Below are 25,676 nucleotides of genomic sequence, written 5' to 3' on the forward strand. Positions count from 1 at the left end.
CCACGCGGGGGCGCGCTTTCTCAGCTATACAACACCGGGGGCGGGGTTATAATGTAATATCTGACGGGCTACAGTAGGGTACAGCCAATACAGAATCGGCGGTAAGTGAGTTCCTCTGCTAGCGGCTGTGTTCCCGTTTCGCCCCGCTGTGGACGGGAAGGAGACCAGCTCTTACGGACGTCAAATGACATTTGTAACGGCGGCGCCACCACGGAGGACAGGGCCGACTCACTTCACATTCATATGCGGTATGTAAGCCCGTGTTACATTAGGATTAAACGCGAGCCGAAATCAGTAAAATGCCGCGCGCGTACATTTCTGGAGTAAGGCGCTCCAGAAATGTACGCGCGCGGCGCGGCTATGTCATGCAACAGGGTCATTGTGTTTGTAAATGTGGGGGCTTGTCCTCCTTCTCTGTCCTCATAGTTTGTGGACTGAGGCGCTGGCCTGTTGCTAGGAGACCTTTTGACAGCTGGAAGCTTTTTGGGAAGTGACAGGGGTCTGGTTATTTGGAAACCCAAAGCTTCGTCCTTTTTCTTCTCCTCCTCTTCCTCCTCCTCCTCGTCCTCCTTAATCATGTTACCTGTACATCTGTAAAGCCTTCTGTCTCCTCTGCTTGAAAATACATTACACAGGCATTGTGTCTGTTTGGTTTTTTTTTTAGTCAGGAGATTAGAGCGGTTTGCAAGGAACAATGGCCTACTTGTTGTGATTATTAACTGCGAATACACCCACGTTGAAATATATTTAATCTCCACGGTTTACATCTAGATCTAAAAAAAAAAGACGAATTTTATCATATGTAATCAAATTTTACATGATCTAACTACGTTGTAAAACTCAATGAAAAAAGAAAAACAAACGATTTTATTTGATTGTCTGAGGTGTGCTCCCTGTCCCTCCTCAGTCAGTAGCTGAGTCTGACCATGTGGCTGAAGGTCATTCATAAACAGGTCGATCAGTACATCTCAGTGGGGACTACAGGGCAGCCGGCTGTACATTCAGCTCTCAGCTTCATACAGATAAAAAGCATCTCATTTATCCTCTGGCCTAGACGCCAGAGGATAAATGAGACGTACTCATACCCCTACAACTTTTTACCGTTTTGTCACGTTACTACTTCTAATGCCAGTGAATTTTACTAGGATTTAATCTCAAAGTATCACATGGCCCAATATGTCTTGAAACCAGTTTTTTACATCTAAAGATGGAATTTTTCCCTTTCTTCTATTGGAAATAGCGGACGCTCAGTTAAATTGTATGGAAGACATCTGTAAACCGCCTCTCCCTCAGTCTCTAGCTTCTAAGGGTTTTATCTTCCAGGATTCATTCATCTTATCATCCCAAAACTGTCCAGCTATCCTGTCCCTACTAGGGATGGACTAATCCACTTTTTCCACTTCTGTTACCAATACAGATACCTGAAGTTTAGTACTGGCCGGGATTGATCCGATACAGAAAAACAGTGCTGAACTGACTTAAAACATTTCTTTCTTTCTTTTTTTTTTTTTTAACTCAGACATAAATGTACTGGATTATCAATTTATTTGATAACTCTGCATCAGTACAGCACACTGAAATACACCAACAGCTTCACAAGCTTGGTTTGTTTAAACATGTAAAAACAACACCACTTTAATCTGTTCAGTCAGTGCGATTGGGTTTAAGACAGCCAATTTAAAATAAATACTAAAGAGACTGAAACTGATGAAAACAATACGTTGACTACCTTGGTCAAACATGTAAAAAATGTACTTTGACAAGCCTTCTTTCAAATGATTCAGAAAGTCAGATTAGAAATTCTAAATATGAGAGTAGACAAAGAAATAATAAAACATAAAGCCTCTCAGACCACAAAACATAGAATTAGACTGAAGAGATCTGCCCTTATGGTTTGCGCACATTACCACCGATAACTCATATAGAATTTTTTTCCAATACCGGGACTGATACAGATATGTGTATCAGATTGGTGCATCTCCAGTTCAGGGTTATATATGTGCACAGTGTACTTTGAAATCTTTTATACTTAAAATATATATATAGTAAAAATTTTCGGTTGGCATACTATATAAAATTCAAACAAATTAAATGAACCAAGGGACGGAATATAAAAAATGCCAATGATGAAGCATTGTATATGACAGGAGCTGGTGAGACAAATTGTTGTACAGGAAGTAGGTATGTTTCAATCAGAGTACAGAGTGCAGCTTGGATTTCAGAGTGCACCTGCACTGACCTCCTGGGTTCCCGTTTATTATCCCCAGTGTATCAGATTCAGGCGTGTTGCACATTATGTCAAGGTTGTAGCTACACAAGAAGCAACCGGGTGTAATTTGGACTCCCCGATTGTTCTGAGAACTGCTGAGCTTGTTTTTTTTTTTTGTCTGAACTCTATGTTGGAGGCTGTCACTGCGTACCCCGTGCTTCAAAAGCAGCTACAAGAATTGTCAAAGTCAACAGCTACGCAGTCGGGAGAAGGGAGAAGTCAGCATTAGACATGACGTTCGATAACCTGTGTTCGCACGTCGCACGGGAGGTTGCGACAGTTCGGCTCGGTCAAGTGGATCCGCTGAATAAAGCTGACATGCTGTTCTGTCCTATCAGGCTGATGTCTGCACCCAGAGAGGAGACAACAGTCCTCAGGAGGCACATCACACCTTCCCCTCCTTCATCTCTCGATTTGTGAAGGGGCATGCCTTCTGAACCCGGCCTCAGGTAGGTAGAGCTGTGAGTCACAACATATCTCACATCCATGTTGTTTTTTTGGGCTTTTTCTCCACGTATTGACCAAGAATGACTTTGGACTTTGGAGACGAAATCACTGTTGTTTATTAAATCGTAGGAAGTCCAATGTAGAAATCAATACAGCATATTGTATTGCCTCAAAAACGGTTGAAATCCTTCCAAATCAGTTTCCTTTATGTAGTTTTACTTGTGTTCCTGTATATTTATGAGCTATTTTTTAAGTATGATGACGTATGTATGTCAGAGATATACTGACAGATTTACAATATATGGTTTTTGTAAAATTTTACCTTTTACTCTTACAGATTTTAATTGAATCTACATTCTATTAAAGGACTACACTAAGAGAGCATAAAAGAACAGTATTGAAAATATGGCTGCAAATTATTAAGAAGTTAGGCATTGGCAATGTTATTTGGTTACTACAGTTTTTTTTTTTTTTTTTTTTTTTGCAGTTTCGTGAAATTCACACAGAATCAACATATTTTGAGCCTTTTCTTTCGCGCTAGAACATAATTGTCAGTTTTTTGCTAATTTTTCACAAAAATGGTGGAAAAAAATTGTGTTTAAGTGACTGCTAACTCCCACCTGGAAGGGGTTTAACAAGGAAAAACATTGCAAAAATATTTCTAGTGTAGCACAGCAAAATCAGGGATTTTGACTGCAAAGAAATTGCAAAAATAATTGCGAAATACAGATTATTGGTGAATATTGCAATGAGGTGCGATAAAGCCATGTCTTCCCTTTGCCAATGAAGCTTCCAACACTTTCTGTAGCCTTTGGGATTTTGAGCCAGGTGTGGTGAACTTCTGCAGTGAGACTCCATATTTAGCATCCAGATTTCTAAATATTGCACTGGCATGCAACATTTGAAGTTGCATGCCAGTGCAAACACTAATGCAAATTAATGTTTGTCAACACTAATTTGCATGTAAAGCAGTACATTATAATATGAATATTGCACACACTTATTATGCAATAAGTGTTGAGTAATTATGGCCTTCCTGCCATAAGTAATCAACATTTGCTAGCATTTTAACTGACTTTTGTATCTGATATTTAGCAATTAGTATAGTTAGCATGGCTAGCATTGATGAATGCTAAATTCCTTTTAAGTGGCTTGCTAAATGTCTATGCTTTCTTTAAAATATTAACCACTAGACTGATTGAAGATAGCTGATTGAAAGTCTTCTTCCCTTGAATGCAAAGTCTGGTGCATTCACTGACTGGAAAAAGTTAGGATATTTAAGTTTGTTTTTTTACCAGCTACTTAAGGAATCTTTCTCTCTTCACACATGGTGTATGTGGGTTTAACCTAAAATATAAACAGTGGTCAGTGATACCATAGTATGTGCTTAGCTTGGGGAGCAGGCATGACATATTAAACACAAAGTTAATATTCTGGACATAAAGTGGATTTGTTAGATGAAGAAAGCAAGAGTGCAAAAGTATGAATATGTGTGACTCCATCATGAACTTAATTGTTCATTAACAATTGATGAACCATTTGTGGTTCTTTAAACCACAAATGGTTTAAAGAAGGAAAGCTTGTTGGTAGCTGAGCACCAACAAGGTCATATGGAAATTATGTTATCTGCTCAAAGTATCCTCCGGTTTTGTCAAAGAACAAAAGTGAGCAAGATATCTGAGGTTTAACTGTGACCTTACAAAAGTTCAGGCAGTATTGTAACATTTTTATTTCAGGAGTGACATATTTACTCTGAACATCAACAGATTCCACCCCTCACCCTCTCTCTTATGTTATCTCTCAGTTCTCTGATTGTTAAATCGCTTTGCTTCTGAACCAGTTTCCTGCTTTTCTGTGCTGCTGGATCTCTTTTTCTGTCAGAGTACCTGACAAGCTGCATGAGTTATTATCCCCCCTATCTCCAGACCAGAGCCCCCACACACCTATTTCCTATTTCTATCACCATGAAGGTGACAGAGCAAACCTCCTGGCACGCAACAGCATTTAGAGAGGCAACCAAGACTAAAACTGGACATAAGATAGATTTGGGGTGACAGCTCTGCAGGCTGCATGTGCTGCATATATATATATATATATATATATATATATATATATATATATATATATATATATATACACACTAGGTGTTTTAAGTAAATTTTTCTAGTGGGAAATTCTGACCTAGAATGCATCACTACCACTTCACCTTCAGTGTTTCTTTAACCTGTGATGTAGGTTTGCTGGAAGCCATTGTCCTGCAGTAACTTATATCCATGACTGTGCATTAAATGATATAAACATCCTAGACTTATAAAATATATTATATATATTTATTTCTGTATTTGATCAAACATCAAAAGCAAAACCCCCACCCCCAAAAAAACAACAAAAATCCCAAAACACACACACGCGCGCATACACTGTGGTATGTCTTTCTATCTTCACAAGGACTTCGGATTGACTACTGTTCCTGTTTCATTGATTTCTATGGCACTAATCCTTACTCTTACCTTTAACCTAACCATAATTTAATCTAAACCCAATTCCCACGTTATTCCATGCAAAAATGGCACTTCTTCTTAGTGGTCCCAGACTTTAGGCCCCAAGGAGCAGAGAGTCCTCACAATGTAGTATTTGTTGCAAAAAAGGGGCTAACAACGTGATGATAAGTGATAAAACACACACACACACACACACACACACACACACACACACACACACACACACACACACACACACACACACACACACACACACACTTGCAAAACAAACAACCCAAAGGAAAAACTAAACAAATTTCAAAATATAGTTATTTTACAAAGAAAATGACTCTGCTCTAGGATTTAAGCAACTTAATAATCTGTTTCATTTTTCTTGATTCAAAAATGAATGAAGAAAACGATAAGTTCATAAACCACTTAAATATAAAGGGGATGTAGTTTAGTTTTACTGTTAGATGTGGCCTCTTTAAGTCTATAAAAGGTATAAAATCAATTTTTGAGTTAATAGAAAGGAAAAAGAATTAAAAAAGCATGTTTGCACATAGATATTGGATTCAGTCAGACACAGGTTTGTTGTTGTTCTGCAACAACAAACCTAGTTTATGAGTTCATGCTCATATTAATGGATCTGTGTCCTGAAAACCATCTGATCTCATGCTTCTCTACTCCAGCATATTTGGCTTTTTACGTTCAAAAACAATCTGGTTTGGTTAATGGGTGATTCCAAATTATTCTTAAGCATGATTTGGAGCGTCCATGTTCTATGGAGCCTTTTACACTCTGATCCACCCATTCAGATCAAAAAGCTGGTAGAGAAAATGAATGGAGGAACGGTGATAACATTATTTTTCACCGGTTGACTCAATGAGTGGACACTATAGATGGATGGATCTAATAAGACTACTGAGACATTTTATTGAAATATACCAAGGAAGCTTTAATAAAAGCTTAATGGTTTTTAAAGTCAAATAAGTTATTCTTTGAGAATTACAACTGTAAAGGGAGATATTTGATTATAAGTAATAAATGAAACCTCCTGATAATACTTGAGAGGTCATAAAACTGTGGAATACATATAAAATCTAATAAACGCTAGACATTTATGGATACATATCTTACGCAATAAAATATGACTCTGCTTTTAAAGTGCTTCTTTAAAAGCAGAATTAATATCTTTTTGTCAATATATTCAAGATCATTCTAATTAAAGGGAGGGGAAAAAACATGCAAAAAAAGCAAAACTGTGTAAGTGAGATGGTACTTTCCAATACATTTCAATCTAAATGAAAAATATAAACTCTTAATTTTGTTTCATATTATGCATTTTTCAGAGTCAAAAATGCCACTAAAAGTTTATATTTCTTCAAAAATTTCAAAGTATGCATTTACTCTTAGAGTTAAATTACTAGGTTCACGTGAAGACATTGTGCACATTGTGGATGCAAATTTCTGTAGCTGTTATGTTTTCATAGCAATCGCTGCTTTCTGCTTATTGAAGGAATGTCGTGTTTGTTTCTGTGCGTCCAACAGTAAGGAGATGCTGACAGGACAGAGGCTCTGCTACTCAAAGTCCCACCAGGACTCGGTTCTCTCTGCCCTCAACCAGCAGAGGAAGGATGGTCAGCTGTGTGACGTCACCCTGGTCGCCGGCGAGCAGAAGTTCCACGCTCACAAGGCCGTCCTGGCAGCCTGCAGTGACTACTTCAGGGTTGGTACACTTTGTGTCGATCGTTGCCCGGAGACTTCACACAACAAACCATCTTATTAGGGAGTGCACGATGATTAATTAATTTTTGGCGATCTGCCAATTTTATCTACCTCCGTAAAGGTCTGGAAGTCAGCCTTTCACTCTACTCTGTCTGACTGACAGACCCTCTCACGCCGTCATGTCAGCACACACAAGGTTGACAATTTACCAACTTTGTCACTAAGTCTGTCACAATAAGTAATAAATCAATTAAAATACGCTCAATAATTTCCAGGGTTTCCCCCAGAAAACCTGATGAACCTGATGTTAGGGGTGTTAGGGCAGTACACCCGTGGGTTACCGTGTTTCTGAGTTAAACATTGTTAAAAATTATAAAATTCTGAGGTGCATGAGCAGGCATCGTAACGGGCAGGTGCCGAGATGCACCCCGTCACGCAAGTAATTATTACACTCACTATTACTATTATTATTAAATAGGATTTTTCATACTGGTGTATCAAGGAATTCTATTTAAAATAAACCAACAATGGTTTATTTTAAGCCGGGTGGCCCGCTGGCTTACAATACACAGGGGGAAACCCTGAATTTCCATTTGCATGTCTGTTGTCCTTGTGTCTCTGTTTCTGCCAAAGACTGAATGATAAAAGTTTTCACTGTAGTGCATCTTTCTTTACGTTTACGTTGTTGTTTCTTTAGCGCAAAGGAGGAGTGAACTCTTGAGTCAGTTACTTTGCCTGGCGCAAGGCCTCTTTCTACAGAGTGTGGCATTAGGAGCAGCAAAGCCAGAGAAGCGTTAGTGGTCTATTTGTTGCTAGTTTTGTCTGTTTTCATTGTCTGAAGCTCGTGATTATAGTTTTTTATGGGCGATTTTGTTTATATAGACTTTTGCTGTTTTTCTTTCTTTATTTAGCGTATTTAAAATGTCTTCCCGTTCCAGTGTTAAGGGTTTTATAGAAATTAAATGAAATTGCAATTGGCAGGTCAGGCTTTTTAAAGATCGGTGCACCAATAATCCTAATGCTCAGGACTGTGGCGCCACCTATGACAATTTAGGCTCCAATGGACATTTTTTGTGAAATCACCCTTATCTGATGAGATATTCCACCTTCATTGGCCTCCCAAAAATAATTTGACCTATTTCATTTTGCAAAGTTGTGTTGAAGAAACTGAAATGATCCTGTTTGGAAGAAGTGGCAAACAATGAAATACAAAGTTTTGCTCATCCAGCCCAGGTCCTCCTGGACTGAACCCTAGCATTAGTTGCTCTGTTTAGGCCTCAGAGGAGCATCAGGCAGACACATGATGTCAGATATCCAAACATGAGAGTTCCCACTTCACATAGAGAACTGCAGCGATGAGATTTAATTTGGGAACTCTGAGAAGATTAGAAGGTAGATACTAATCCCTCTTCCAAATGAGAAGCAGATTAAATATGTCCAAGTTGCCCGGGGATTATGCCTCCCCTGTGTTACTCTGTGTGCCCAGGTTATTTTTACATCTCTCCACAGAGCGCTGATGGCGGGGGGAGTTACACTCTTCTTCTTCTTTTGTGTCTTCTTTCTGTCCCTTTTTTTTAACCCCTTCTTTGTTCTCCAAAAAGAACAAGATACATAAATGTTTGCCTTTTAAGTTTCGTCTCAGCAATAGCAACGCCGCGTCTCCCATCTTCCAGAATATTAGATCACTGTGCAACAGTAAGCAAGAAAAAGTGACTCTGCAAGCAGAGCTCTCCTGTTTCTCTGTGTTGGCTAACGATGTTATCTTCAATTTGTCATCTGACTCCATCGCAGGGTTTAATTTTGTTCATTTGCAGAAGAGATGAGGGCGGCTCATGCGGTAAATGGCAGCTGTGTCTGCTCTCTCTTCCTGCCTCTTTTTCCCTCCTCCCCCTCACACTCAGAGAAACTTTGGCACTCGTAGCCGTGATTATAACACATTATGTGGTCTAGCAGATGAGAGCGACATTAATGGAATACCTGAACAGGCGTGACTCGGCGACTTGTCCTGAATAGGTCATCTCCGTCTCCATCCCAGACTCTTTGTGACGATGTTTGGACAGCTTCGGGAGACTTGGCTAAATCAGTCACGTCCCACATCATCCTCCACCTTTAGCCACCGCACACATCCACACCTTAAGTTGCCGGACTCAAGTGAAAATGTAGATTATAAACCTTTACCCCAGTGTTGCTGATTACAAAGACAAAATTGTAAAACCAAAGCCTTCCCAAAACTAGTGATGTCTCACTATCTAGAAATTTTAACTAAGCCTGTCGCAATAAATAATTCATCAATTAATCGCTTGATAAATTAAAATGAGCTCCATGATTTCCATTCTGAAGGACCGTTTTGTTTACAGACAGTTGATAATGCATTTTATTTTCTGTTTTTGGTCGTTGCATTTTATTTTGGATGTTTAAAATATCTTCCAGTTCCAGTGTTGAGTGTTCTGTGAAAAATTAAAGTTTATTGAGAGGGCGAACTTGCACAATAATGCCATTATCAACATATTACTTGAAAATATTATTAAAACAACATGTGACCAGCGCTGTGGGCTTGAGGTATATTTGTTTTAAAGTAATCATTTTGACCTGTTAATCAAAGTTCCTAGAAATACGACATATCCATAACTTTTTTTTTTTTTACGTCGTTTTAATGCTGTTGCTTTACATATAAATATGGCAGGCTGATGTTTATAGTGAGAGTAATGGTAATAAAATCCTTCAGCTGGCACAGAAATTAATATCCAGGGGGTTTATGAGGTGGCGACAAACAGTCTGTGTAAACGACTGCAATTGATTCCTAATTGGCTAAGTGCAGATTTGTGTAACCTTTGAGATATTACCACAGTTTTGTTTCATCTATTTAGTGGAAACTTCTTACAACGTAGCACAAGTTTACTTGAAAAAGGTTTGCTTAAATTATTAAAGAGCAGCGTGAACCATTCAATACATTACAACACCCAAAAGGTTGTTTTTGTTGGGGCTAGGATGTTTGAAAACATAGTGATTTTTTTCTAATATGGATAGTTTTTGGTAAACAGTGATTTTTTTCCCCCAATGGTGAAGCAGATTGACAATCAGCAGAGTGAGGTTGGGTTGTGCGCTGACCTTGAGGCTGCTGTGGTCGGGGCTCAGGTCAGGTTTATACATGCCAGCTATATGCCGTATATAATTTGAAAGTACATCAACAGAATCACTTTTTATTGTTAATTTAATTGTTTTTTTTTGCTACTTGCATCTAGGAAGGGCCCACATTTAATGCCGGTCTTGTAATACCATGTAGCACAGTTCCAGTTTGCCTACGATTTGTTTCTATTGTTGGTTTTTTATCCAACAGTATGAGATGTGATGTGAATTTTACAGTGATTCTTACTGTAACTATTATGAGCTCGTTAAGTGCTCACCTCACCTTAGCTGATTGTTATTAATCAATCAATTAGTCAATTAATCAATCAAAGCCTGAAATATGTTGGAAGTTGGAGTGCTTGGTCCCATTTCTGCGTCTCCATATTTAATCTAAGTGTAGATACTAAAAGTCAGATATTTTCGCTCGACTTGTCACCTCTTACAAATCTCCAATCACATTAAAATATGAAAACATCTTTACGTAGATAACTTTTACTATATATTCGCTAACATTTACATGTTTGGCTGAAAGAGGTGTTGTCTTTTCTGTTCTGTCTCTTTTGAGCAAGATTTTAGTTTTGAACAACATTTTAATTTCCTTTATGTTTAAAGTAAACATGAAAGAAAAGAGAAAGGTTTAGAATCAAAAGGCGTTAAATGTAGCTGCGTGACACACGTATGAGATTTTTAATTGTAGAGAATTCTCAAAAAACATATAGTTTCCTTCCACTTCCTGATGATTTACGCTTTGTTGGTCTAGCTGTGGCACAAAATCCCAATGAAACACAATTACGTTTTTAAGTCTGAAATTGAACAGTGTGTGGAAAATTTCAATGGGTATGAAAACTTTTGCAAGGCACCATAGGTGAAATTCATCATTGCTCTTTTTAGACTGAGTTGTTTATAATGTGAACTGTATTTAAGGACAGTTATAACTGTTTTATAGTAAACCACAGCTAAAATAAAGACACAATTATCTCTCCAGTACAGTAAGGCCAGACCACTGTGTTATTGGTATAAAGTACTAAGACTGCAACACTTTTTGACAAACTTACTTGTAAAAATAGCTTCAGCCCTCAAGGAATGACCCAATATTTCTCCCCTACAGGAAAACGACCTCTCTGAAAGCTAACATTTCACTCTAAGTCTTGTTATCTCAACATGCAGACACATTCATTTTGCCAGCAGGTCAGTCTATCCACAAAGCTGCAGTTTTGTGCGAAAGGCCCAGAGTGGGCGAGGCTCTGTGGCACACTGTGTCTCTGAGACGGGTCCATGTCCCCAAATCGCAGGAGCCATCCTTCACCGTCAGCGGCTACCTGGACGTCTCCGCCAAGGACAGCGGCGGTGACTTTGCAGGTGGCCGGTTCTGCCAACATAGTTGCTTGATTTTTCTATAAAATGGCCCTATGTGGCTGGAAGACACACAGTTTAAACATCACAATGTGTCACTTAAATCAATACAGAATGACTTGCATGAGATGGGGATTTGTCTTCCTCTGATTTAAGTTCTTGTGTGTTATAAATTAGAGAAAATTATATGAGTTATTGCTGATTTTGTGGCAGTAGTGTGCAGTAGCATGCTACGATAACAGAAGAGGTGCTTTGGAAACATGCAGAGCCGTTTGTAGTTGGGGGGGGATGCTGTGATTAAAAAGATACTTAAAAATCAAGAGTTAGCAAGATTGCTATTGCTATTGCTATGTAATGAAACTGAAGAAAAAGAAGAAAATGTCAATTGTAGCAAAAAAAAATCCCTTTTATGGAGAATTAATGGGGTTTTTTGCTACTGGTTTGAAACCCAGATGGAAAACATAAATTACCGATTACTTTTGATAACCTCGTCTGTTTTTTCCGCCCCTCCATGGTGCCGCTCTCTGCTGGTTGGCGCTGATCAATTGACTCTGCCTCCTCCTCCTCCTCCTCCTCCTCCTCTTCCTCCGTGGTGTTACATCAGTCGATATGGCTTTGATTAGCGAGCGGCTAGCTGGACTCATGCTCAGCAGTGGCAGATCCTGTGTTGGCTGCTTTTGATTTCACATGGCGCCCAGCGTGCGCTCATGTGACTGTGTGTCTGTGTTCATGGATAGCAGGAAGACGGCGAGGCGTAGCAGAGAGTACCGATTGTGCTGTTTGTTTCTGCTGGTCTCCAGGCCCCAGGCCTGGCAAATCGATGCTTGATAAATCCTGAATGTAGTGCCTGTCAGGCTGAAATTGTCTATTCATCAAAGTCACAAGTCACATGAAACACAAAGTATTTTATCTGTAAATGCTGCTCTATATGCATCTCTATCTCTGTATACATCCAAAGGAGGAGTAAAATTTGTGTATTACTTACTATGACATAAAAAGTCTGATCCTTCATGTAGTTCTCCTTTGACTGATCGTTTTGATTTTGTCTCATCAGGCCATGTTCAGCTTGTGTATGGTGGAGAGCGAGGCAGATGAAGTAACCCTGCAAGGAGTCACCAGTGTCGGACTAAAGCACGCTTTAGATTTCGCCTACACCGGACAGGTGAGCTGCTACAATCAAGCTACTCGGCACTAAAATACCCTTAAAGACACTGTAGTGCTCCCTCCTGAGAACGAACCATTAAAAAGCAAAAAAAAAAAAGAAGCTTTTTAAAAATGTATTTTTATTAAAAAATTGTTTGAAACCTGCAACAATGTGCATGGTGTCCCAGTGATAATGTCAAATGAGATGTTGACCTTTCAAATTTTGCAGCACCTATTACTACTGCTTATCTCACCAGAACTGCCTCTCACCAGCTCCCTCTTTTGTTTAGCACTTATTGATGCCTTAATTAATGCAAAGGGTAAATATCTCTTAATTTAAAGCGCAGTGTAAGGGATTTGGTTTGCAGTCACGGCATGAAGTCACTGATTTCACCTTCAATGTTTCGGTATATTAAACCTTTCTAGAGATAAATGTGAAGCTGCCCTGTAGCTGAAGTTACAACGGTCATGCAACAGGATGAATATCCCCCAAAAAAGTAATAGATCTACAAAAGTCATGACTGATCTATTATTGGCCCATCATGTCTACATGGTAAGTTCTATGTGTGGAGACTGCTACACTGCTAACAAAAAGGTAGGGATATTTGGAGTTTGGGGTTAAATTTATGAAAACGTACATAGTTTATGTGATATATTTTAAAAATTGGGCCTTTAAGTAGAAGCATTGTGATTTCCTAATATCAAACAGCGTATTGAAAGCCAACAACAGTGATGGGTACATGGGTAACCGTGTTTCCATCGCAATGTTTTATGCGCATTTTGAAGTATCGCATTAGAAAAGGTTGATGGAAACGGCAAAATTTGAATACAACTTCCTCAATTTCACAAAAAAAAAAGTTTTTATGCTCACTGGAGGTGCTTCTTATAAAACTTTGCTATAGCTTTTCTGAAAAGAGCTAATTTGGTAAAGGATAGATGGGAACACATTTGCTAAATAAGTTACAATGTAGCAAATATTTACCTCACATGTCTGATGGGCTGTTTCCACTGTCAGCATGGATTAGATTTGCATTTCTTGTGCTACGTCTCTGGACTGCATGTAACACCCCCAGTATTAGTACAAGTATACAGCTCATAGTACTGTAAGGCAAACATCAGTTGACTGGCTTTCTATCATAAAGTGGGACAAAATCCATCCACATCAAAATAAAAAACATGCATGCTTCAAGTTGTTCCTAATAAAGATGGTCTCTAGACTCAGCTCCTGAGTTTGAGTTTTACACACTGAATAAGCACAGACCTGAGATGTAAATACCTAAATATCTGAATGAGTAAAGATCATATCACTGTGTAATAAATTCTGGTACACCAACCCCTGGAACTGAAACAAGTTTCTACTTTATTTTTATTTTCCCTTTGAGTAAATGAAGCCTTACAGCCCGGAAAGAAATTGTGTCTTACAATTTGTAGTTGTTGACCACCGTCAGACATGTCACATAAATAATTCAAAGCGCGGGTTTTGCAGATTACAGTTTTAATCTCAGCACCATAAGCTCCCACAGCAGGATTTAAAAGCCATGCAAAAGTGTATCAGGTCTGTTCATCCTTGGCAAGCGGCAGCCAAAAACACAGAAAAACACGTTTCGGACATAAAATGTACATTTAAGAAACATCACAGCATTAGATTTTCATTGTGAATCTTCAGGACAATTTTTTGAGAGACATTGTTTTCTCACTTAGTGGTGTAATTCTTTGTCCTGACCTTTTTGTCACCATGGCTGAGCCTCTAGCAACCACCAACCAGTGCTGTGGCTTATTTTGTATCCTGAAAAGCTGTGAACTTATTAAATACTCCTAATTTTTCCCACGAAAATGAGCTAAAGAGAGTGCCAGTAAGTAGGTCAACTGCAGGCTGGCAAGCCGCCCCATTTCGTTTGACTCTGATCCTCTCTGCCTAAAGGAAATGATAGTGCATGAGACATTTCCTCACTCTTAAACCCTTAAGAGTGAGGGTACGGACAAGCCGTACGCGGGGTGCTGACCTGAAATGCAGAAAATTCAGCCCTTGTTATATCTTCTTCTCCAGGTGAACGTTCACAACTGGCGAGTACAACACACGCTGGATTACACAAGAGCTCCTTAGACTCCCACACTAAAGCATGCACAATGTTACAAAACTGACTTCTGCTGAGTGAGGCTGAAATTTTCTAACAATATTGGGCAGCTGGAGCGAGGAGTCTGCCAGCAGAATATGAAGAACATTCATTACAGTCACTTACTGACAGTGGTGCAGGTCTTAGCACTGTTGCCTTCAGGTGAAAAGGTGCTTGGTTTGAATCTTGGCTAAGGTCAAGTCTTCAGTAGCTGCATTTTTTTCATTTTCTATTTTCCCATACTTCCTGTCCCTCTTGAGTTTTTCCCCACTATATTTCAGTTTTTATAAGTTTTCAGTTTTTCAGTTAGCAAACACCTTTTTGGCCTCACTACATTGCAGTCCGCACTAACAGCAGGGTGCATCTCAAAGGCGGCGCTAGGTCCACTCATGGTCAATCAAGCCAAGGGAGATTCACCAATAAGCCAATTTACCTTGGCTTATTGGTCACCAAGGGAGATTAAAGGATTTCTCAAACATGCAAAGAAGAATCAAATCAACACTCCGGGTATGTTTTTGATGAGATAATAACATAATAACATGATGTGATGCTCAAAAAAGTGAATTTTACATAATACTTCCCCTTTAAGTCAAGAAGGGTAAGTGACAAAAAATATTGTCTGTCGTCTCATTTTTCTAAGTGCGTATTTTTGTAATAACTTTTCCTTCCACATAAACAGCGATGATGAAAGTGAGCTCAGAAAGTTAGAAGCTGAATATATTACTATAGATCTGACTCTAAAAAGACAAAGAAAAATCTTTTATTTTACACTTTGCTCTGGTCGTTTGATTCATAAATAAAAGAAAAATGTTTTTAATAGTCAGAAATACTTAACAGAAAAGGAAATTGGTCGAATTCTGTACATCACATATTTTTTGTTCTCCCCTTTAAGAAAAAAAAATACAAAAGCTTAAAAAAATAATTATAATATTTTCATCTAGAAGTTTTTGTTTCACTTCAGGATAACTTCTAAAGTCTTCAGACAAAGAAAACTTACTCCTCAAAAACGGGTCCTCAAACAACAGCGAAACAAAAAACCAAGGCGAGTTGGTTTCTGTAGACCAACTCTCATTTCCCTGCTCCTTCATCATGCCAGCGCCGTACTTACTGGATTCAGTGTATTTGTATTTAGGCTCAAAAGAACAAATGTGGTGTCGTCTGACCACAGCTCTTTCTTCAGCTGGCTGGACGTTCTCCAACCATCTAGCTGCCACTCCTGCTTTCTCCTAACAGGAAGCATTTAGTTTCATGTTTATGTTGAAGAAAAAAAAAAAAAAGTCCTTGAGTCTCCATCTGATCTTCCTAAATCAGGACGTTTCGCTAGAATACCGATTATGACCGGTGATTAGCGCATTTCCGTTCTCTCTCCGAATCAGTGCACAGGCTGCCGTTTGCGCGGAGCGAATAACCTCTTTTTATTGCCCTCTTGTCTGAATACGTTAGCTTCTGGACCTCATAGATGGTGCGTGTGGTTAACTGGCCTGCAGCCCAGCCCTGCCAGGAAGCCATGCTGTGATGAATGGAAATGTGCAGATGCAGCTAATTGCAAGCAGAGGGAAAATGATACGGCTATGAGAGAAGCTATGTGGGATTTCGTTTCCCCCTTTGGATGCACGTATTAAACAAATATTTTAATGAATTTGTGGGGTTTAAGTAAGTCTTAAAGTGGTTAAATAGTGTGTTATGAAGCAAAAACTGACTTTGCACATTACTTGGACAACATGCAGAGGAGGCGAGACAGAACATTTGCTCTCAGATCATCCCCCTCCCCTGCCTCAGGATGAATAAATAATGAGCGGGATTCAGGAAAAACATGATAGCCAAGAGCGCCGCTATACAACGCTCACCTGTCTACTGTGTCAGCAACATTGAAAAACACGATGATGAAGTAATTTTTCTCGTTTCCACCTCTGATGCAGTCACAGTTATGCTGCCATGCAGGGCAGCGCTGCTGAATGGATTATCAAAGATTTCCTCTCGGTTTAGGAAAACCAGTGCAGATTAGTCCTCTGTGTGACAGGTTTATTGGGTTGTTGGAGGAACGTTAAATTTGTGGGACCTTGTTGTCTCCCAACAACAGTACCTGGCTCTGCTTTCAGCAGCTTATGAGCATGACTTGGCGGATTTACGGCGTGTTATGCCATGAAAGAGAGAGCGGCATGTCAGAAGCTGAGGCAGACTTTCATCAGATTAGCCTTAGCTTAGCTTCTGGTCATTCAGCTCAAACAGGAGGCAAAGTCAGTATTAGTTTGATGGATAGTTCAACTTGAATCATGCCTTGACTTTATTAATAAATAATAAACTAGAGAAAATAGTAGCTACAAGGTTTTACTCTGAGTGTCTGAGTGGCCTTTTTTTTTTTTTGGTCCAGATTCTGTTGGAACCGGCTGTTATCCAGGACGTCCTGTCTGCGGGCAGTCACCTTCAGCTACTGGAGCTGCTCAGCCTCTGCTCAAACTACCTCATTCAGGTACACGTACATCTACACACACACACACACACACACACACACACACACGCACTTCACATCACCTTTCCATGTTAGTGGAGATTTTGCGATGACTTCCATTCATGTTTTATTCATTTCTATAGCCTAACCTTGACCCTAAACCTAACCATTAACAGTAAATGTCTAATCAAACTTTGCACCTTTTTTTTTTCAAACAATGATGACTAGTTTATCTAAGGTTATTTTAGTTGAAATGTTAGATAAATGTTTATGTATTTATATTAAATACAAAGCCCATTAACTGTGACCCTTCCACCTACCAGCTAAATTTCTCTGGTAACCCTAAGTGTAACCTTAACTCAGTTTACACCTTACTCCTTAACTAGGGATGCACAATATATTGGCATTGACATTGGTATCATCTGATGTTGTTCATCTAACATATTGGCACAGTAATACTAATATCGGATATTGATATTGGTTAAAATTTTTACATCGGTGCATCACTATCCCGGAACCCAAAAACAGAACTTCAACTTCAGGAGTCCGAAGTACTAACAGTAGGTCCTTGCAACGTTTTTTTTTTTTTTTTTAAATAGGCCTTACAAGGTGGGAAATGCTAAAACACAAACACACCTCATTACAATTTTCCATTCTCTGACCCCAGTGCTGAATCTGGCCTTACATATTAATCGCTCATGCATAACCACACCCTTAACTCCTTAACCTGAGCTTAGTTGACTTTTTTTTGTGCTAAACCTTTAACATGGATCCCAGAAATGACACCCTTCCTGAAGAGGGCTGGGATTTGGTGCCATGAGGACTACTAATCCTGAATAAATCCTTTTGGTAGCCATGACAAGAACCCATACGTCATGTGCAACTCTCCTCTGGCCTCGGAGTATTACAGTACGATCAAACCGCTGATTAACTTTCTTCTTATTAGATGGTTTTGCCATTTCTGTACCTCTATGGATGTGTTATCCTGTCACATTGAATAAAGGCTAACAAATATTCCCATTTCATATGCCGTTGTCTTGCTATAGAATTACCAGAGAAGGGTCATTTGACATTTCTACCATTGGAGCCCAGAGGAGGTCGAAATCCCTGGTAATGCTAGTGTTAAGCAGTTTTTTGCTTACTAATTTATATATATATATATATATATATATATTTTTTTTTAGCATTGCTAATTTTTAGAATTCTTTGTAACTTTTTTCAAAATCAGTAGTTTTCACAGAGATTACTACGCTTTTGAATCAGTCGACGAATGTGTTTTACCTTGACCACACTGCATCCTTGTGTGAGATAATGGAAAAATCAATCTATCAGGAAGAATATTGTACACCTAAACAGGTCTTGTTCTTTCTTGGGTATAACTTCCAGATGCTTCTAATAATTATGAATCTAAACAGCATGGGAATGTCAGGACGGAACCTGGTTCAGGGTCAGATAACCATGTGGGTGTGTTTGATGACAAAAGCATAACATCTTGTGTAGATGTTGTTTGGCGACGTTAACAGCCAGTTTACTGACCTCTGAATTTGCAGCCAACCACTTCTACAGTTAAAAACAAAGGTTCAGGTTGCCTCAGATCGCATGGTAGTCCATAGAGGATTTTACAACAGATTGTAATGCATGTTGTAAAATATGTCTTCTCTGCGTAAAATGAACAGAAACATTATTTCATCTTGACAGTTGTGCTAAAATTCCCCCAAACAATCCAAAAATGTTTAGTGAATTGGTGTCTTTGAGTTAATTTGTTTGTTTATGTTTTGGTTGTGACAAGACATCAGTCATGGCTCTAACGTGCCATCTGCTGGTTGTCAACCGTCATGACAGGAAAAGCGTGTTTGACTTGCTAACGGAGTGACTCTTTTGCTTTAACTCAGTGTTTCTCAATTCCGGTCCTCAGGCCCCCCTGCCTTGCATGTTTTAGGTGTTTCCCTTCTGTCACACACCTGAATTGAATATGTGGGTGATTAACAGGCTTTTGCAGCACTTGATGGTCATGCAATCATTTGAATCGGCTGCTCTGGAGTAGAGGTATATCTAAAACATGCAGAGCAGGGGGGCCTCAGGAGTGGAATTGAGAAGCGCTGCTTTAACTAAATGCTGGGTTCATTATAAGCAATTGCTAACAAACTTTTAAATTGAAGATATCAAAATATTGCTGAGGAGACTGATTTATCTGAATTTATTCCACATATATTACAACCTGCCTAGTTATTTTTTGTAAAGTAGTGCAATAATTCTTTGTTTTATGGCAGTTTTGCTCATATAAAGATCTTCTGCAGGTGCTTCAGCCACTCTCAAATGATGTTCAGTAATTTTTAATAGTATTGGTTTATACTAAAAGTAAATAAATTGGTTAATTAAAATTAAAAAAAAACCTGTGATGTAAGGACACTCTGTGGGGACCCGGAAATTCAACCACACACAGGAGTTAGAAAGAAAAAACAAGTTTAATAAAATATGCAGACACTGGTCGCTGCTCAGGGAATGGTCATCAAACACAGCACTGAGAAGAGAGGGGAGAATACTGGTGATTAACTGATAAAGGAGGGGTAACTTAGAAATGTTCAACTTAACTGACATGTCATGCAGTGAACGGGTGGAGCTGAAAACAAAAGGTAGAATTGGTTGCTGAAGATCCAATGATACTCTCCACAAGGAGATCCAGTTGGCAGCACACAGGGACGAAGACGAAGATCAGGCAAAGGTCATACACGGGTAGGCAGAGAGAGCAAACTTAGTTTAAGGGGCAGGCGATACTCGGTGGTCGTGAGGCAAAGCTTGGGTCAGGGTCCAGAAATCCAGAATAGATGAGATCCGACAAGGGCTTGGCAAGGGGGGTCAATCCGTGGACAGAAAGGGGTCAAGAAACACAGAAGGCTTGGAAGAAAAACGCTGGATTTCTACTGGCTCCTGGCTGTCGATAATCTGGCAAGGAGGCAGAGACTGAGTGGTGTTTAAGTAGGGCGGGGACCAGGTGGAACAGGAAAGCAATCAGTCCTGGCAGGTGAACAGAATGAATGATTAGGCTCAGCATGGACAGACAGAACATGAATCATGACATGTGATGCAACATCTTTTTGTATTACCTCAGTGTCATACGACATTGTTCTAATCACTGATTCATCTTTTTTTCCCCAAGTCAAACTAAGGCTAAATTGATAGAACAGGCGGTAATTTCTATTTATTATATTGAAATGTCCAGTTCAGCAAAACCTAAACCAGCATTTAACATCTAAACGGGGAAAAATAAAAGTTTCAATGGGTCCAGAAAAATCTTTCTCAGTCTGTGGATGGTTGGATGTAATTGAGATTAAGCAATTAAGCCTTGGCAAAATGATGATGTTGGCAGATTAATAATTAAAACAGGATATATTTCCACAGTCACCTATGGTGTGACGTGTATGTTAAGTAAAGGAACAGGGCAGATGGCCCGTTCTACAATAAGTTAACTCTAATTTTAATTGCATACAATAATATACTCTAATTTGATCTACTTTCCTCGTTGGATCAATCCAAAAAGATTTGTTGATGAAGTTGTTTTCCTGGAGAATAAGCACTGCTGTTCCAAATCAGAAACAAAGTGTCTCTCTTTTGGCCAGCAGAGGGCGCCCAAGAGCCCTTTGCATCTCACAGAATATACCCAGGTCTCAAAACGTAAAATTTGTTGTTGCATTTATTAATAACAGCATTACTTCGTGGTTAATAAATAGAACATGTAAAATTCTTTCAAATTTTAAATATGAATTTATTTAGGACTTTAAACAACTGACACGTCTAACTATTACAATGTATACAGAATAATTTTTCATAATTTTTTTTCGTGAACATAAATTTTCCAGAGTTTTCTGTAAAATGGACTTTGCAACCTTCAGAATACCGCGCCATGGTCAGTTTGTATGTATGTTTTGTTTACTTTGCGGTAAAACAAAGCTTCTACAAATGTTTAAATCGTTTTTTTTCAATAAAAATGTTCACAATTTATCATAAAAGCTATCCACGTCACACTTTGTGTTTGAAAACAGACCCATGTCTGATGTAAATGGATTTTCATGGACACCCAGAAGGTGGCAGTGTTGCCCCATTTTCTCTTATCCACTTTCCCCCCCACCTGCCTTCATCTGAAATGTTGTCATGCCATTACAGTGAACACAATGCGTACAGTATTTTTAAGCCATGCATCCATTAGCCTCTCCCTGATCCTCCTGCAGGAGCTGAACGGCGTGAACTACCTGGAGCTGTACCGCGTGGCCGACCTCTTCCATCTACCCGCCTTGGAGGAGGCCGTGGTGGGCTTCCTGGTGGAGCATCTGTCTGAGCTGAGGCAGAACCGACAGGACGAGGCCCTGCAGCTGCCCTACCGCCTCCTCAGGGAGGTGCTGAAAAGCGACCGCCTCACCTCCCTGAGCGAGGAGGAGATATGGAAGGTAGTGTTCTGAGTAAGGGTAGACATCCGTTTCACACTCACGTTACTGCCTGATTTATATATCACAAATACAGCAGTGTCCTGAAAGTTTTTATGGATTCCAAGGGGTGTGCGACCTTCACGACCTACAGAGCCATTTTGCTCTAAGGACAGCCAAATAAAACATGAATAAAGCCACTTGATTTTTTTAAAGTATAGAATAACTTCTTAGACAAATCTCTTCTTCAGGAAATATCTTGTCATTTTGAAATAAATTACAAGATTCAAATTCAAAGCCTGAATTTGTATTTTCAGGCTTTAAAATAAGGATATACATAAAAGAGGATAGAAAGGTCCACCCAGGCGTTTTTTACAGCTGAATGGTTGATGAGGAGATTAAAGGATTTCTCAAACATGCATGAAAGAATCAAATCATCACTCCAGGTAGTGCCAGTCTCACGCGCTTGTTTTGGTTGTATTTACCCAGAATGCCCTGCGCTATAGTCTGCTTCTTGCTTTTGAAGCAGTATCCGGTCTTTTTGGGGTTCACATACACATTTGAACCGTGCAAGAGTTCACGTCAACCAGATTGAGGTCTAGATTTTTAGGTGGACCAGAGTTTGCTTGTTTTGGTCCACATCATATTACCCATTCACGCCTCCCCAAATAATCCGGAAGTTCTAGACAAACAAACTGGAGTTCAATTAAAGCGTATTAAACAGGGCTGGTGTGAACACATCTTAATTACCAGTAGAGGTCACCTTGTTGGTAAACAGACTCCACATGTGTAATTCAATTTAAGCTTTAATCCAAGCGTTCCATGAAGGCATCAGAGGTTTGTCAGAAACAAATAAAGAGCAAACAGCAACCCAAAAATCCCAGTAGCACAGCAGACAGGTCAGGGATTGGGTTCTAGAACAGCACAAACTTTTTCAATCCAAACTAGAAAGCATCTTTTATTTGGACTTACAACGAAACAAACGAAATGCTATTTTGAGAGCTGAGGTAGTTAAGTGTATATTTATTTCAATTTTCATATTTTAGAACAAAGTGAACAGTCTGACATTTACAGTGGAAAAAATAATAATTTTGTGACGCAAGTTTGTTTGGAGCTATGAAACAAGTCATAAAATGACTTGTAAAAGCCTTGCAGCCTTGGTGACCTTCTGCTGTAGATGATCTATGAAGATATTGCATGAAAACATACAGAAGGACTACTAAAAGGATCTGCAGATTCACAGCTCCGGTAATTAAAATCTGTCCACTATTTCTTGTGCATTAAATACGTTTCTTTGTCAGAAATTTATTGTTGGAAGAAATGCATATAAAATCCAGTTTAAGGTTTGTTATATTCCAAGTGGAGGACAGAGCAAACATGTGGAAGCAAGTGCTCAGAAACTAAAACATTTGTTACATATCGGCTTTCTTACTGCACTGAGTGACGTGAACCAAGCTCTTTGAAAAACCTGTTTTCGCCCTCCCCTGTGGTGGCGCTGCACTAAGAACCACTGAAAGGAGAGACACACTGAATGCAACTTTCTTCTTCACGAAACGTAAACAAAAATGTTGTGTCAGGTTTTAGCGGTTGTAGGATTTCTCTTTTGTCATTTCTCCTGGTATGTTTTTAATTGGGGAACATTAGGGAATGTATTAGGGAATTCTGCCTCCTTAAGGCAGTATTATGGTTGAAAAAGCCACTTGCGGCTCCACTGCCGCAGGTTGCAGACCCCTGGGGTGGACCAACACCAGGTACCAAAATGGTAGCAGGTCATGGTCTTCTAACATCTGATGAAGACAATCATCCCCACAACATGATGCTACCACCACCAGTTTTCACATTGGGAATGTGTGATACTAGCTTTCTGCCAAACACAGTGTTTTGAATGGAAACCAAAGTTTTGTTTCTCCATGAGTCTACCGGACTATCAGCTGTGAAAACACAAAATTTTATGCAGGGGTGTAACACTAACGAGGGTTAAATTCTAAAACATGTCACTCTTTTCTGAGTTTTAGTTGGACAACATTTTGCACAAAATACATTGAAGCTTCTGGCTGCAATGTGAGAAAAAATGCAGAAAAGTCACAGAATACTTTTGCAAGGCAGGAAAGCAGAGGATTAAAAGTAATCAGAGAGACTTGGTTGAACCCTGCCTTTCTCTGCTGAAGCATTGATATCGATGAGGGAATGCCGTAGTGAGCGGTGTGTCTGAATTTGCGTGCACAGGTGCAGGCGGACTGTCAGTCCGCATAAACATGCGTGTGTGCGTGATGAACTGGATTGTGGAGTAAGATGGCGGTGCAGGATGGGGACTTGCCATTTTGACTGTTCATTTGCACCAATCAGCCCCCACACCACCTCCTCCTGCCCCACCTTCGTTCTTTCTCTCCCTCTCTTCTCTGATTAGGCCCACCGCGGCTCCATCAGGGCCCCCAATCCCCCAGCTGTCACTCGGCCGCCCGTCTGATTGAAAACAATCAGGCCTCTGATGGCACAATTACCCTGACCCTTTAGCCAGCCGCCGCTGCCATAATCAGCCTCTGATTAGGCTGCTTTGGGCCTCCTTCACTTCGCTCAGAAGGTTAATTTGGGCATCAGACGGGAGGAGAACGGCAAGCGCCGTCCGAAAGGGTGGGTGCCCGAGACGGTGAGGTTGGAAGGGTTTGGGGTGTGGGGGTACGTGCCAGTACTGGACCGATAACACCTCAGCTGTCAATCATCGTCACTCAGTTTTCTCTTACGCCGTGGAAATCGCATTTTCTCCACCTTTTGTATTCCCCCCCGTCTCTCTATTTTTTGCCATCCTTTGCTCTATGTTTCTGTAGCGTCCCCCTCCTCATCTTTCACACCCTACACACACACACACACACACTCTTTCTGTCTCTCTTTTGCACTTTCTCTTTCTGTGCAGAGAGAGGAAGGAGGGAGTTGATTTATTCTGTGCCCTGAGGAAGTTGTGTGATGCAGCGTGACCTTCACAGTCAGCTGCTGCGGCGCGCTCACGCTCGCACACTGTCACTTCACAGAGATGAGGAGGAGAGAGGCGGAGTGTGTGTGTGCATGTGTTGGGGGGAAGGGAGGGTGACAACCGGGGAAGCGGAGGAAGAGAGGTGCAGGAGAGTGACAGAGATTCCACAAAAAAACAGACAGAGGCCCTTACTTTTCACATATTTGCACCTTTACGGTAAATGGAGGCGTTTTTGTTTAATCGTCAGACATCAGATCTTGTGTCAGAACTCCAGATGAGTAATTTTTGGGTCTTTTCCAGATTTATCTGTGGTCATTTTTATTTTCCATACCTGTTTCTCCCTCCTCACCCTTCCAAAATAAAACATCGCTGCCTTTTTTTCCGCTCTAATAAGTTCCCAGGTTCCGCAAGGGTGGTTCTAAGGCCCACTTTGTTTTCCTAATAATGGTATCAGTTATCTCCAGTCGGCTCGGTCCACACTCACAGCTGAAGAACCTTCCACCACTCGGCAGGTTCAATTAAAGCTCTTCCCGCCTGCTTCCCAGTTCACCTGCGTTAAACAAAGCAGGGCCGCCCGTGGATATTTACAGTCTGTATATTGAATGCTGCTGATTAATAAATGCTTGTGTGTTGGCAGCTATGGCTGCAGTGCCGGCTCGCCACAATCCATCAGCTTCTTGAAGAAAACAAAACAGAAAAAAAATAAATAAAAAATCTGATTAACAGCCCTTGAGACATTTCTTTTTCCCTTGCTTCTTGCTTGGTTTCCTTTACTTCCTTTTCATAATTCTGTCCTCCTTCAGTAACCTCTCGTCTTTCCTTCTCTTTCCTTTTTAATGAAGAAAACAGGGAAGTCCAGAAAGTCTGGAAAGCAGAAATCTTAAAATAAGCAACGAATAAGTTCATTTTTCCTTACAACTGGACCGGATTGAACATGTTTTAATTAAAAGTGCATACAAGAAACCTTTCCAAGGTCCTAGCCTATATAGCGCCCTTGGCAAACCACCTTACCGGCGTCTAACCCCTCCACAAAGTTGTAGACCGAGTGGGGGGAGACGGGTAATCTGTTGAGTGTTCATTAGCCAAACAATGAATGATGTACACAGCATCACAATCCAATACTTTGGTTAATGTTTAGTTGGAGAATTCAAAAAGGTCGAAGTATGAAAAACTAAATCTAC

The 25,676-nt window shown here is 39.9% G+C and overlaps 1 protein-coding gene across 1 annotated transcript in view; it reads left to right on the forward strand.

The window, feature by feature from the left end:
* The first annotated feature begins 86 nt into the window (after positions 1–86).
* Positions 87–25,676, forward strand: part of klhl32 (kelch-like family member 32) — a 33,860-nt gene continuing 8,270 nt past the window's right edge. The window contains exons 1-6 of the mRNA XM_044118129.1: positions 87–248; positions 2,608–2,718; positions 6,748–6,925; positions 12,458–12,565; positions 17,032–17,130; positions 21,336–21,551. Coding sequence (XP_043974064.1) covers positions 2,696–2,718; positions 6,748–6,925; positions 12,458–12,565; positions 17,032–17,130; positions 21,336–21,551 — 624 coding nt within the window. The 5' untranslated portion in view covers positions 87–248; positions 2,608–2,695. The remainder of the gene's footprint in view (positions 249–2,607; positions 2,719–6,747; positions 6,926–12,457; positions 12,566–17,031; positions 17,131–21,335; positions 21,552–25,676) is intronic.

Source organism: Gambusia affinis, linkage group LG05 (assembly GCF_019740435.1).
Source record: "Gambusia affinis linkage group LG05, SWU_Gaff_1.0, whole genome shotgun sequence".
Taxonomy (NCBI): domain Eukaryota; kingdom Metazoa; phylum Chordata; class Actinopteri; order Cyprinodontiformes; family Poeciliidae; genus Gambusia; species Gambusia affinis.